This window comes from Kryptolebias marmoratus, linkage group LG15 (genome assembly GCF_001649575.2).
Source record: "Kryptolebias marmoratus isolate JLee-2015 linkage group LG15, ASM164957v2, whole genome shotgun sequence".
In the NCBI taxonomy this organism is placed as follows: Eukaryota; Metazoa; Chordata; class Actinopteri; order Cyprinodontiformes; family Rivulidae; genus Kryptolebias; species Kryptolebias marmoratus.
In genome coordinates this window covers 10,871,065-10,885,104 of record NC_051444.1, presented here as the reverse complement: position 1 = coordinate 10,885,104, position 14,040 = coordinate 10,871,065, and the positions used below count along the sequence as shown (strand labels likewise).

General features: G+C 34.6%; 1 protein-coding gene across 1 annotated transcript in view; it reads left to right on the top strand.

Annotated features, from left to right (window-relative positions):
- LOC108237370 (CUB and sushi domain-containing protein 1) overlaps positions 1-14,040 on the top strand; it is a 390,396-nt gene that overhangs the window by 335,694 nt on the left and 40,662 nt on the right. The window contains exons 46-53 of the mRNA XM_017418738.3: positions 2,363-2,508; positions 3,579-3,659; positions 6,468-6,581; positions 8,511-8,627; positions 9,273-9,344; positions 9,876-10,022; positions 13,339-13,527; positions 13,626-13,811. Of these exons, the coding sequence (XP_017274227.1) occupies positions 2,363-2,508; positions 3,579-3,659; positions 6,468-6,581; positions 8,511-8,627; positions 9,273-9,344; positions 9,876-10,022; positions 13,339-13,527; positions 13,626-13,811 (1,052 nt within the window). The remainder of the gene's footprint in view (positions 1-2,362; positions 2,509-3,578; positions 3,660-6,467; positions 6,582-8,510; positions 8,628-9,272; positions 9,345-9,875; positions 10,023-13,338; positions 13,528-13,625; positions 13,812-14,040) is intronic.

Below are 14,040 nucleotides of genomic sequence, written 5' to 3'. Positions count from 1 at the left end.
TTTGAGTTAATTAGCTGATTAGAGTGTGGTACCAGGTGCCATCAATTTTGAACCTTTTCACAAGATTCTAATTTTCTGATATGATGAATTTGAGATTTTCATTTGTTGTCATTTGTAATCATCAAAATTAAACGAAATAAACATTTGAGATATATGAGTTTGTATGTAATGTATGAATATAATATACAAGTTTCACTTTTTAAATGGAATTACTGAAATCAATCTACTTTTTCATGATATTCTAATTTTATGACCAGCACCTGTAGTTACTTTATCGTGCAAAAACTCTGAATCAATAAAGTTTGTGTGGAGCTCCTAAAATTACTGATTAACAAAATGCATATTGTTCTTTTTGATTTGTATTCATTTCAGTGGGTAAACCTAAAGTTGCACAATTCCTATTCAGTTTGAATTGCAGTGACCCAAATATTGCAGTTTCATTACTTGAAATGAGCTCCCACACCTTCAGAAGACCTTGAATTATTGAGAAGCAAAGAGATCTCAGGCGCTCCTTCTGAATTAAAATTTTAAATCACTTGTTTAATCCAATGGCGTGTTCATTAAAAACCTAAAACTGGTCATTTAAGAACATGAGGAAGTGTAACCTTTCAGCAGTATTCAATAATTAATGAGTAAAGTTAGGCTTTTAATCTGAAGGCTTTGTTAATAACCTGTTTGAAACTTGTTTAAAAAAGAAATAAAAAGAAAAGACTGTAACATTTCTGCTGTCCCTTCAGTTAACTAGCATGTGGACTTTCCATCTGTTTTATTTTATTAACACTGGCTGCTTTTGGTTTAGCTCTCCCCTTCTAATTAAATCCATCTGCCAAAATTAACTGTATCAAGCAAATTATAAGAAGTTCACAGTGATCCCAATTCTTTGCCCTCATTTGGCAGAAATAAACCCATACAGACATCACTCAGCATTTTGTGGGATTCTCATTTTGGCTTTTATAAATGTGAAAAGCAAACTTTTTTCTAAATTTAAGTTTTAATACAGATTTGTAGCTTGGTGGAATAATCAGAGGCACTTTAACAGTGGACATGTGTGAAGCATTATCAGTTATTACAGACATGTAAACAAGAAAAGTATACACAGTGGATGGTAGAAGACGTCTAAAAAAAGAGTTAAAGTTAAGTTATTGTTGAATGTACTGCATTAATAAACCCAAACATAAAACACAGTAAGGTAAAATTTCAAATGTTAAGATTTGTTTTCGTTAAGTCAGAATCAAACAAATCAAGCAATTCAAATAAAACTCAAGAAACATGGAGCAGGAAAAAGGTAAAAACAATAAACAAGTCAAAATGTTATACAGCCAGACAAAAGAGGATATCTGACATAAGGAGGTAAGAATAAATAAACACATAAAAAACAGACACAAACAAGGATCATTCACAAGAATGAGAAAAAAAGAAGCTACATGCTGTAACACTGGCCTGGTAAGATGTTCTGGAAAAGAAAATGAAAACTGAAGATTCTTCTCTTGAGTTATGGAAAAACTAGCTAAATAAGAGACTCATTTATGTTTGAAACTGAATTCATGTAAAACTGAAAAAAAAAGTGTCCTGTTCCTGTAAATGGAAAAAAAATGGTCTTTTTCTTTTTCTTTGTTTTGTTTTGTTAATGTGTTATCATGGCTGATACCATTCTGATTTCTAAAATAAATAAAAAAATAATAAAGCAGGTGCTTCAAAACCGATAATAGTAATAATGGAAGAAATTTAAAATTCTTATACTTATTATTGTAGTTTAGGGAAACACACCAATTTAGCATACAGTCATTTCTTGTTAAACACAAATGTCAGTTTATCTCTTATTGTATAAAAAAAAATCACACTGCAGCAGTTCAACCTCTGACACTATTTGTAATAATTCATAATACTGGTCTGAGTTAATATCTCAATATAGTGAAGATAGATCAGCAAAAATAACAGAAAAACCTCAGCTATAGAGATATTACTAAGTGGAACCCAAACTTTTGCTTCCATTTGTTTTTGCCCTCTTTGCATTAAGATGTAAATAAGAAATAATCTTGCAATCCACATTTGAGAATTGTGGAACGATTACTTTTACAAACTTTGGAAATCAAGTTATTGTCTATTTCCTTGGATAATAACAATAACAAAGGTTTTGGTTACACACTTTATTGTACTGGATCCTTTATGGTTTTATATCCATTACACATTACCTACAGCTTTGAGTTCCACTAAATAAATATTATGTGAATATATGCTGGTACAGTGTATTTTAACATGTTCAATAATTCTGTATGTGCTGTGTTCAGAACCCTTTTGATTATCGGTACTCTGTTTTTTCATGATCAGCATCACTGTTAGAAATGCTGTTCTTCTTCATCAGGGATGGTCCTGATACTTCAAGCCCTCAATTGGGAGTCTTCAGTGGCAACACAGCATTAGAGTCGGCGTACAGCACCAGCCCACAGGTCCTGATCCGGTTTCACTCCGACTTCTCAACGGGAGGGTTCTTCATTCTCAACTTCCATGGTAACTTAATTTACAGTAGTAAATACTGAATTCATCTGTTTGTGCATGACAAATTACTGTAAGGGTCAGGTCAAAGGACTTCTAATAAAAAAACAACTATGACTGCAAAATGATTAAAATGCAGGAAGCCTCTAGTGTTTATAGTTTTATTTCCAGTCACTACTTTTTACTTTACCTTTTATATTACTTTTTACTTTTGAAAAAGAAAAAAAAAACAACTGGTTGAAATCTCTCAACAAGAAAGACAAGAACCTTTTTATTTTTATGTATGAAAAGCTGCACTTTGAGGTGAAGCTTTTGGGGTGTGGCTCAAACCTTTGTTAAATTATATCACAAACAAAACAACTCTACAAGATGGTATTTAGTGTGTAACCCACAGAATTCTTCTTATCTTGAAGAAATTTCTGTGCACCTGTGTCTAATTCAGATATTGTAAAAAGTAAATCCACTTTTAAATTAAGTGGAAATCTCTCTTTTTTGAGCCTCTAACATAAGCCTTATATTGTTCTTGTAGTAGTATTTACGTACTTTCATTTTTTATGTGTCAGATTGTCTTGGGTAAAGGTGTGTAATATTTTTCCACAGGCCTGGCACACACTGTTTAAAATGTAATAATAAATTTAAGGCTCTAATTCTGGCTCGGTGAACAGCAGCCAGTTTTTACACTACGCTGCAGCTGGGACACATAATCTCTTGTCAAAGTCATTTTCCCTATAACACCATAACACAAGCATGACTGCACTTAACTGTCTTGATCTTTTGGAAAATGAATATTCCAAATTACATTCTTTGTCACTTTTGACTTATTGATGCGTTTTGTTTTGTTTGTTTCCAAATAACTGCAGAGATTATTTTCAGCATTTTTTAATTAAACTTTGTGTCATTAAAATTAAATAAGTGAAAAAATGCGTTTGTTTATAAATATTGTATAATTATACGTGAAGGGATTACAATATTTTTCCACCACCTTCATTAGAAATACTGAAATATAAAAATGTGAGCGTTCATTCATCTTTTTGAAATCTAGAAGGTACGATGCACGGTTAACATAGTTTTCTTTGTGTCTCCAGCATACCGTCTGAAAAGATGTCCTCCCCCTCCTGTTGTGGAGAATGCAGGACTGATGCATGAACACGAAGATTTCCTCATAGGTAATAATGCTCAATTATAATGACTAAATTTGATTTAGGAAGAGAAAATAAATAAAAATGAAACTCTGTCAAACACAACACACTATCAATGCTGCATTTTACCATAAGACTCTGTTCAAATATGAAGCCAACTGGGCCTACATTTGTATATAAAACAATGTTAAGAAATTTGAGTGACATTGTGTTGTGTTATACATTGTTCTACATTTTTCTTACTGCTACATAATAAAATCAAAATGACCAGCTTCTCAGCCCAGTCAGGATTGTTATAGATCAATATTCTGCTGAATAATTATAATAATAAAGACTACGTTGTTTTGCAAATACATAATCTTAAGTACTCCCTGCACCATTTATAGCAGATGTTGCAGTTGGAGCTGGTACACTTGACCATCATCTGCTGTACTTCTGCTTGTACTTCTGCTTGTCCTCTGAACTTTTGTTTGTATTTACAAAGTCTACATACCTACCACATACACTGCGGTAATGTAGCTGCAGGTACCAAGGGGTCTGCCCTCATTTAGTTTGGCAGCTTTAAGAAGAAAAATTCCAACCTGTTCTGTCCTTGATTGTGATTTTATGCATAATTACCTTCCATAAAAAAAAAGAGTGGAACAGTACTACTCACGGGTCAAGGAGAACCATAAATTTTTATCTGTGCCAGGATTAAGTGAATCAGACCATATTGATATTTTACTCCAACCAAAATACTTGCAAAATTTTAAAACCTGAATTGTCATGAGGAAAAAGATCAGGTATTTATCCGACTAATCTGAGAAAACACTGAGAAATTCTCCTCAGACGTCAACTCAGAGGTGTCCCTGGACAGTTTATATGAATGACAGTTAGTTTAGAGATATGTTAAGGTATGCACATCCTAATGCTGTGTGATGATAGCTACACTTCACCAGATTAACGGTCAGGATGTAACTCTTCCAAAAACTATGGCTCAGTGGAGTGATGTGATTGGCTCTGCCACTTAATTCAGGGCTGCCCCCAGTTAACATGTAGGATTATTGCTTATGCCCAGCAGAGGACCATTAAAGTGACTATACAGCATTGTAAAATCAAAGTGGAAGCCAACTTCAAAGTAAGTGGCTGTGTATGGAATGAGCTACAAACCATTGTGTAATTTAAATGTAAGCCTCGTTCTGTGACAAAAGTGAACACCTGCCTAGCCGATGAGAATATATTTTATTCATGCAAACAGGCTAAAAGGCATTAACAATGATTTACTAGTCGAAGCAGCTAATGAAAACCTTGACGTCAGGAGGGGATCTCTAGTATTCCTTAATGGCAGATGTGTGCAAAAGGTTCTAAAAGGACAAAAAAAAGAATGAAAGCTGTTAGACCTAACAGCATATTTACTTGACTCCTGAATACTTTACTGTATAGCTAGTTCTTGTGTGTGTATAATCATGTCAACCTCCATGATTGTAGATTACTTACTAACAGCACCAACAGGCCCTTCATCCTGGCCAAACTCCCAACTGGAGCACTTCACAATACTGGTTACAGTATTTATGCACTTTGAATAACAAGCCAGGTCACTTTCACAGGTTGAGTACACAGTGGTCACATTGTTGGCTTCTTACAAGGCCAACCAAGAGACAAATGAAACAAACAAGCACACATTCTTCCAACTACAGTTCATTAGGAGTCACTGCTTGAACTAATGTCCATGTTTCTGGTCTGTGGGATGAAGCTGGAACACTGGGAGAAAAGCCACACAGACGGCATATCCAAACTCTACATGTAAAAGTATTATATTTTTGACATACTTGTCAGTTTTTTCCAGTTTTAAGAGTATGTGCTTGTGCCATTTTTTATAGGCTGGAATTTCTTTTTAATACAAATGCATGAAACTGTTTCTATATGAAGTACTGGCGCATGCGTGTGGAGCAGGGCTAAGAGCAAACACCAACTTTGGCATTGATCTTGCATCCAGTTACCAAATTTCTGAGCAAGCTCAAGGCAAATCTGGATGTTCTAGTTTGTTTTGAACTTCTTTTAAGCTTCTTGTCCTATGCGTCTCCATGCTGTGAGGTAGTGTTTGTCTCTTGGGAAAAATTTGTAACATGCACTGCAGGAATTGGCAAGCATTAGAACCCTAGTTTTAAGATGGCATCCCTGTCAAATTGTACCTCCTAGAACAGAGAAGCAGCATTATTCAAACAAGAAAAAAATGTTTGATTATTGCTTAATTAGGAGAGCTTTTAGCGGAAATTTGATAAACTAGCTGATGACAAAATTAATACACAAACTCTTAATTTGATGGAAAAATCTATTTACTTCAAAGACTTTTGGCTGTTCTATCAAGTTGAGTATGTTTTTATTAGTAAATGAAAATTGGTGAAGATTGGTAGAGGGCTCTATGAAGATATGCTCCCTGGCAACCATCTTTTTCATTCTTGTGAAAAAAAAACCTTAGATCTGACTGTTTAATATACTGTATAATTTTTATTTAATAATCTTGTCTTACAAACATGGAAGACCTGCCTTTTCTTTATTATTGCTACTTTTTAATGTTTGTAAGAATCTAGGGTTAGATAAGATTGTTAATTTGAAATATTTTATATATAGTATTTTGATGCAGTTGTGTCCATTGTTTGCTTTGTGTTTTCCTAATTTTTTAGTCAGGTAATTCAGTAAAAAAGATATAGAAATATCTAAAGCACTCAAATTTTAAAAGTCTGAATGTGTTTTGAGTATGATTTGGCTAATTTCTTTAAGTGTTTTTCATAGGTTTTAGGTTTGTAAAATGTATGATAATGACTTAAAACCATATTTAATGTCTTCCTTTCTCAGGTGATATTGTGAAGTATAGCTGTTTACCTGGGTTTACACTGGTTGGAAAAGCAGAGCTGATGTGTAAACTTAATTCCCACTTACTATTTGAATCACCTCCTCCAAAATGTCAAGGTAAGGCATTGGTCATTCCAAATCTTGATTAATAGTTAAATAAGATGAGTATGGGCACTTATGTGTGAAAATCAAATGGAGGTACCCAGAAATGCTAAACCATTGTAGGTGTTGATACACCAAAGGTATAATGAGACATTGTTTAAAATACAAATATATAAATACATTGAGTAATGTACTATTTTACACGTGTGTTCATATTAGAAATATTCTGGTTATTAAAAAGCTGACTATCTTTTCTAATTCAGCATATAGTGAACAGGTTAACCCATGAATAGATTATTTACTCCTATAAAAAGGGTGGATTTTATTCGATTTTAAAGCTAGCAAGACTTCAAGAAAGACAGATTTTGCATAATCAGTCTATAAAGGGTGGTGGCTTCTGGCTTTTCTGGTATATAAAAAAATATATATTCATTTTATTTCTTCTTTTTAGAAAATTACATTTTTTTGCCTTTATGGCTGAATGCTGAAGAGATCCTTAGCTGTCCTTATGATGCAAGTTGAATAGAATTATGTTTCTATTATAACAAGAGGGGCAGGAGGGGCAATGCAGAAATGTGTTTTCACCTAGAACACTTGGAATTTAACTTGTTTTGAGTCAGGACTTTTGACTTAAAACTGTCTTGCATTAGCTCAAGGCTAATAAGTGAAGAAATGCACAATGCTCAAATGACCTTCAAATTTCACATTATCTGTTTGAATTTCAACATCTAAAGGATACCTGAAACAGTTTTCAATGCATGCAAATTATATAAATCATATGGTTCTACCCGTTTTTATTGTTTTTTTAAGCCTTTGCCATATTCATTGTAAACTGAAGGTGGGATGGCACTCGTCACTCATAGCAGAGACTTTATTTCAGCCTAAGACATTGTTTTCATAAATCATAAGTGCTTTTAACATCTAACCCAAATAGTTTTGCTGCACAGACCTAATCAACTAGCAAATGGCTGTGAAGAATCATTCCTGTGGATGTCAAAAATTAAACAAAACCAAAAATAGAAATAAAGACATCAGTGTTGGATTTTATTTTTACTTTGATTGAATTAAGAATTACTTTTTCAATATGCTTGTTGTGCAATGGGGTTAAATAAAACCAAGATTGTCTAAACTTGCTCACAGTGGAACATTCAAAGCTGTATAATGAACATTTGTAATAATTTGTTGAGCTTTGTTGGAGGACTGTGAGATGCAGAGCAGCAGGTGACAGACAGGTTGAATCCTATATATATATATATATATATATATATATATATATATATATATATTAAAAGAGACCAAAACCAGAAGGCTCAGAAGCCAAAAATGCCAAGACAGGCAAGAGGTGTAATATGAGTGAACACGAGAAGCTTTTATCTACTGGGAGGTTGATTGCTGAATGATAACAGGTGGGTTGATTGCAATTGCTGACAGGTGAGTATGACAAGGCAAGCCAGAGTACTAAGGGAAACTATGAGCAGGAACATGGAACAAAAACAAACCAAAACTGCCAGGCTGAACAGGTAACAAAAACAGAGAAAAAAAGACAGAGAAAAACTCAAAACCAGGAAAAGCAACAAAAACACCCAAAAACTTCAAAACTGTAACAATATGTTGATATTTACACTCACATAAATAGGCAGGCAAGGTCTTAGGAGATGCTCAGCATGAGGTTTAAAATAATGTTTAATGCTTAAACGACAAATATAAGTTTTTAATGTTTTTTTTTTTTATTATTATTTTTTGTATTGTTCTGAAAGTGTCCCAAGTCTAAAATTATACCAAACAAGAGGCAAAACTGAGTATGTGTCCAATTAAAAAAGACAAAGTATAGTTATTCCATTTTCAGACATCTTCAGTTTTTTGCAACAGATTTTGTAACTCCAAAAAAACAAACTGGCAATATATCTTTATTTATTTTCTGGCTTTTATTTGTTGCCACTACAGCCCAGTGCCCAGCCAATGAGGAGCGGTTTTCGTCATCAGGAGTCATACTAAGTCCTGGGTTTCCAGGGAACTATCCAAACAGTCAGACTTGCTCTTGGCTGCTACGTATGATTCCAGGTACACAGTTTCACTTCATTTACATATGACTGTTATGTGGCTGGGACTGGATTTTTATTTAACGAGTTATTTCTTACACATGTAAACATCTTATTCTGCAGCAACTTGGAAAAGACTTATGTTGTAGTACTTTTTACTTTTTTTTCCATGTCTCTCAATAGTTTAGTAAAGATCATGGTGAATGAGATGGCTCAAACAATAGATATTACCATGTACACTCGGTCAGAAACATAATGTCAACATCTAGATATCAGTTAAAAACTAAAATGTGCTTCATATGAATGAAAATGCATTCTGGTTCAAGTGATCTGTATTTTATGAAATGATGCTAAAATCTGCCTCTTGTAGCTTATGGGTCAGACAGGTAATGTATGTTTGTGGAATCTTTGTGCTCTTCAATACAAAAGGTGAAAGACGGCATCTGTGTGAAAGAGTTGGTTTATGAAAAATTCCAACACGTTAAAGCAATGCTTGTAAAACAGAAAATTCTGTCTTTATTATACATTAAGTTTTTTTTATTATGAACATGTTGTTTGAGGTAATTAAATGTTTCTGAAATCATCTTTGTTGAGAAATACCAATGCATATACTTTTACAGATTTTCTGGATATTTGTTAATGCAGTCTGATCTAATTGTCCTAACAGGTTACACCATCAATATCTACGTGGAGCTGTTCCACAGTGAGAAACAATTTGATGAACTGGAAATTTTTGATGGTAAAAAAAATGTTCTATCCTTTGGTTTTACTTGAAAACATTCATACACATTAGAACATATGCTTACACTCAAGTTAAATTTATGTTTGATAGTAAAAATAGTCACAATTGATTGGATACACAAAAGCGATTTTTTTTTTCTTTGTGTTGCTAAGATTTTCAAGTCAATGCCTTCAGAATTCTAGTGTTAGAGAAAATGTTTTAATTGTACAAATTGTTTGACAGAAATAGAAAAAGGGCTTGCAAAATATCACCTAAATGAAGCAAAAGTAATGTCCTGCAGTGGGCAAGCCCTTTTTCTGTTTTTGTCATCTATTTCCAGCATTGTGGCTGGGCACCCGCCAACACAGCATTTTGTTTTCCCTCTCTTCTTGTACACAGATATTGAACAAAGATTGCAAAATAAAGCTCTGATTGTATTTTTCCTTATGGCCAAGTTTTGCTACAAGGGACATACAGATCAAACAAAAAGACATTTTGTTTATGATGGCATGTATTTACCTCTAAACACTGTTGCTTTTGTTTCAACAGGATCTTCGGGACAAAGCCCTTTGCTTGTTGCTCTGAGTGGTAACCACTCATCTCAGCTGAACTTCACATCTAAAACAAATCAGCTCTATCTACGGTGGTCCACTGACCATGCAACGAACAAGAGAGGATTCAAGATACGCTACTCAGGTACATTTAATATCCACTATTGTGCCCCCTTTTTCTATCTAACAAAGTCAATACAATCAAGTTTGAACCATTTCTCTGTACTCAGTCTAGAGGACAGCATGTAGAACCTACCATACAGCTTATTTCTTTGCTTGTCAGTTTCATTCTTTGTGTGCTTAGGATGATAGATTTAATGACTTTATTAAAATGAAATGTCACTGTGCATTACTCTCATGTCACAAAGGAGGCACGTCAGGTGAGTTTTCAAGATAAAGGTTTCTATCACATCAGAGTGATTGACAACTGTTTCCTCTGCCCTATCTCTGTTTCCACAGAATTTCTGGAAATTTATGCGCTCCACATTGTTGAAAAGCTGACTAATTTTTCCTACTAGCATGAATAATGATCCCTGAAGCCTTTTGTCTTTTCAGAATAATGCATCAATGGGTGGCTGAGCAATGATCATTTTGAAAACATGCTTTCAAATGCAACAGGCTTCTTACACATAAAAACAGCATCAGTAGTTTCGATTTGTTCATCTGTGTTAGATTGAGTGACCTATACAGTATTTTTTAAAGCCGTTTTGGTGTTGTTGTTTTCAGAACTTGATTAAGAAGGCTACTAGTCTCAGTTTAAAAATGCAATTTACAGTTACAGTGATCCTGTTTGAGCTTGAAATGAGCCAGTAACAAGGTCAGTCTATTGGCTCTCAATTCGCAAAAAAAGAAAAAGAAAAAAAAAAACAAGTAATGTATTTTATTCTGTAGGTTATATCAGCTCAATGGCCTCAAGTAATAGAACTGTCTGTTCCCTGTGGTATTGTAATAGACTGACTACAATGACTATACATAAAACAGAAAATGATTGTTGGGATTTTTCTCTTTCCCTACATTGTTAATGGCTTGGTGTACATAGGAAACAGGCTTCAGTAAATACTGTTTGTATGCTGATCACTTTTGTATGGGTTTCTTTTTGACAGGTTGTTCTGATAAGGTTGAACTGTAATGATGACTGCAGTATTATTTTTTTCTAGCTGTCTTGACGTCCTAGAGAATTTGGTTTAACTATAAAATGACCTTAGTTTTATTGTTGTTAAATATGAAACATGTCTTCATCTGTTAATCTTTCTAAAATGCTCTGATGGCTTTATCATTTTTCTGTTAATGTCTCCTGTCTCGCGTTGATGATTGATCCCTCTTGTTTGATTTACCTTGTTGTTGTTGTGGCCTCAGTGCCTTTGTTGACCTCTTTGACCAAGCTGTAAATAAATATGAGTAAGGATAGCATTAACGCTAGAATTAATCTCAGCATTTCATTACTTTACTCATGAGCTATTTAAAAGTGGAGTGCACAAAGTGTGTCACTTATCTATGTTTCACTTAAAAAAACTGCTTTGTGGAGTTCTATAAACATTGCGAGGCAACAGCACAAATGATGGCAACGCATGTCAGGAAAGACAGGACACTATCAGGAAACATGCATTGAATTGAAGCACTGATCACCAAACAGTGAAATTTTACATTAATTTCTTGTTTTGCTAATGGTATGATCTTTGTTTATGACCTTTGTGAAACGTTCAAAGAACCTTTAGATTATTCAAGACATTCATTTCAATAGGTAGTTACACACAATATAATGATGCCTACAGGCAATGTTCAGACAAGAAACCTGTTAAAAGACTTCCTTTTTGTACATTTAAAATGACATACATTGTAACCTGTTAAAGCTATTGAATATTTTACATATTTATGAAAAAATATCTTTTTTTTCCACTCATGCACCATTATCATGTGATGCAGCATAAAAACATAAATTCATGCCAACTTAAAAAATAGATAGATTATGTTTATTTAATCTATTTTAAGACAAAAAACACTGCAGACATTTTGTTTCTAGCTAGCATCATAATGAATGTCGTAGAGGATTTATACCCACATGTATAGGGTTGAATAGGTCCCTCTTGCCATCCAAAACTTACCTGACCTATCACTTGACCTCTGAAGGTATACTAAGGCTTGTGGAACATCAAGCAGTCAGTAGCAGGTCCTTTACGTCACAGAAGTCACCAATCAAGCCGACCATGTTTTGCGACAATGTGAGCTTACATAAATGAGACTGACTTCACACACTATACTTAAAGTGTGAGTTGGACATCTTTGATTTTAAATCTCATATCTGGCCAGTCACATACACCATATGTCATCACTAAATCACATCCTTGAGCTCTGATTCCAGCTTACCCTTACATATATTGATATTTTGGCTTTGGCACTACCTCCCTTGGCAGATGTAATGATGGCAGATTGACTTCAGCCACCAATGCTGCCTTGGTTCTTTCATAAGACAACTGGAATAAAGGCATCTCAAGTCTGACTTGAAAGTGTTTTGTGAATGTTGCTACGGTTTCTAAACAAGGGTGTACTTGATCAGTAATAATGTTTGAGAAGGTAGTTTGCATCAAAGTACCTTCCAGATTGATGGCAAGACTTGTGATCTTTTCATCAGAACATTGTCAAAAGCATCACATTTCACTTGACTGGTTGGACTTCTATTTATTGAGCATGCTGCTGCCATGTTTCCCCCATGTGAACAACATACAATGACCTGGCCATCCATATAATGTAAAAAAGGGATTCATCAGACTGGGCCATCTTGTTTCATTGGTTGGCAGTCAAGTTCTGATGCTGACATGTTTAGTTCAGGCACTTTATGTGGTGAAAATAGGTCAGCAGAGTGATCATGTCTGAAGTGGACCAGTGAAGTACAAAATAGCAATAGACTGATTTTAGAGTTGGAAAAGTGAGTATGAGAGGTTTCAAAATAAAGGTTAGACACAAAACTGTTTTTTGAAAGACATACTTTTGAAAATGTCAAGTTCATTCTGTTGTCCATACTGGATTAGGAAACCCATTCTGCCAAAGTAAAGTGAAATTGTAGGAGTAGCAGTGAAACTCATTAGATAAAATAAAAGAAACAAGTGACCCATGGTGTTCTTTTTAAAGTCTTGTCCATGCTCCAACAGTCATGCACTTTCTCTGTTCTGAAAGGACAACAAAACATATTATTACTTAGAGAGGTTCCAAAATAGTCACCTTATTATCCTGTTTGCGTCACAGTTTGTGAATCACTGTAGGTGAACTAAACTCACTAACACTGTAATGTCAGTGGGGGCATGGATGTTCTGTTATGCCTCTTACTCAAAATCCTTTATAGCATTAGCAGCAGTGCCTTTCTAAACAATTATATTCAGTATTAGATTAGTAATTAGTTGAATTTCCTGGAAACTAATGTGCACACTTTGTTTTCTGCCCATGTTTTTTTCCCCTCTTTTTTCCAGCTGCTTACTGTAGCATTAATGATCCTCCCCTGAATGGTGGTGTGGTCAACCGGACCAAACTCCGTCCAGGTAGCAGACTTCAGTTCTTTTGTAACCGTGGTTACCGCCTGGTAGGCTCCAGTAATGCCACTTGTAGGCTTGATTCCAACGGGCTTTACCAGTGGGATATACCACCACCTTTTTGTCAGCGTAAGATTTTAAATACATTTTTATACATGTCAGTTGTAATCTATAATAAAAAAAGTTAGCAATTACCTCAATGCAAACCTCTCTTTGTGATATGGCAGCTGTTTCATGTGGAATACCTTTGTCACCGGGCAATGGCAGTTTCAATACTCCCCACTATACTGTTGGGAGCCAAGTCACATACCAGTGTAACTATGGCTACCATCTTGACCCCAGTGTTCCAATGACCGCTGTGTGTTTAGAGGACGGAACCTGGAGCAATGCTGGCTCAATCCCCAGATGTTTGCGTAAGTACCTTTGTATGAATGGGCAGTTCATTCATTGTGTGAATGCTTTTAAGCATTCACACCATTGTTTTCCTGTTTCTCTTTATTATCTATTATTGTGTGAATGCTTTTAAGCATTCACACCATTGTTTTCCTGTTTCTCTTTATTATTCTTTAACTATTCCGTACGTTTTTCGGCATCTATCGCAGGCCGCAATTTTTAAGCGATTTCAGCCATTCAGGTATCAAA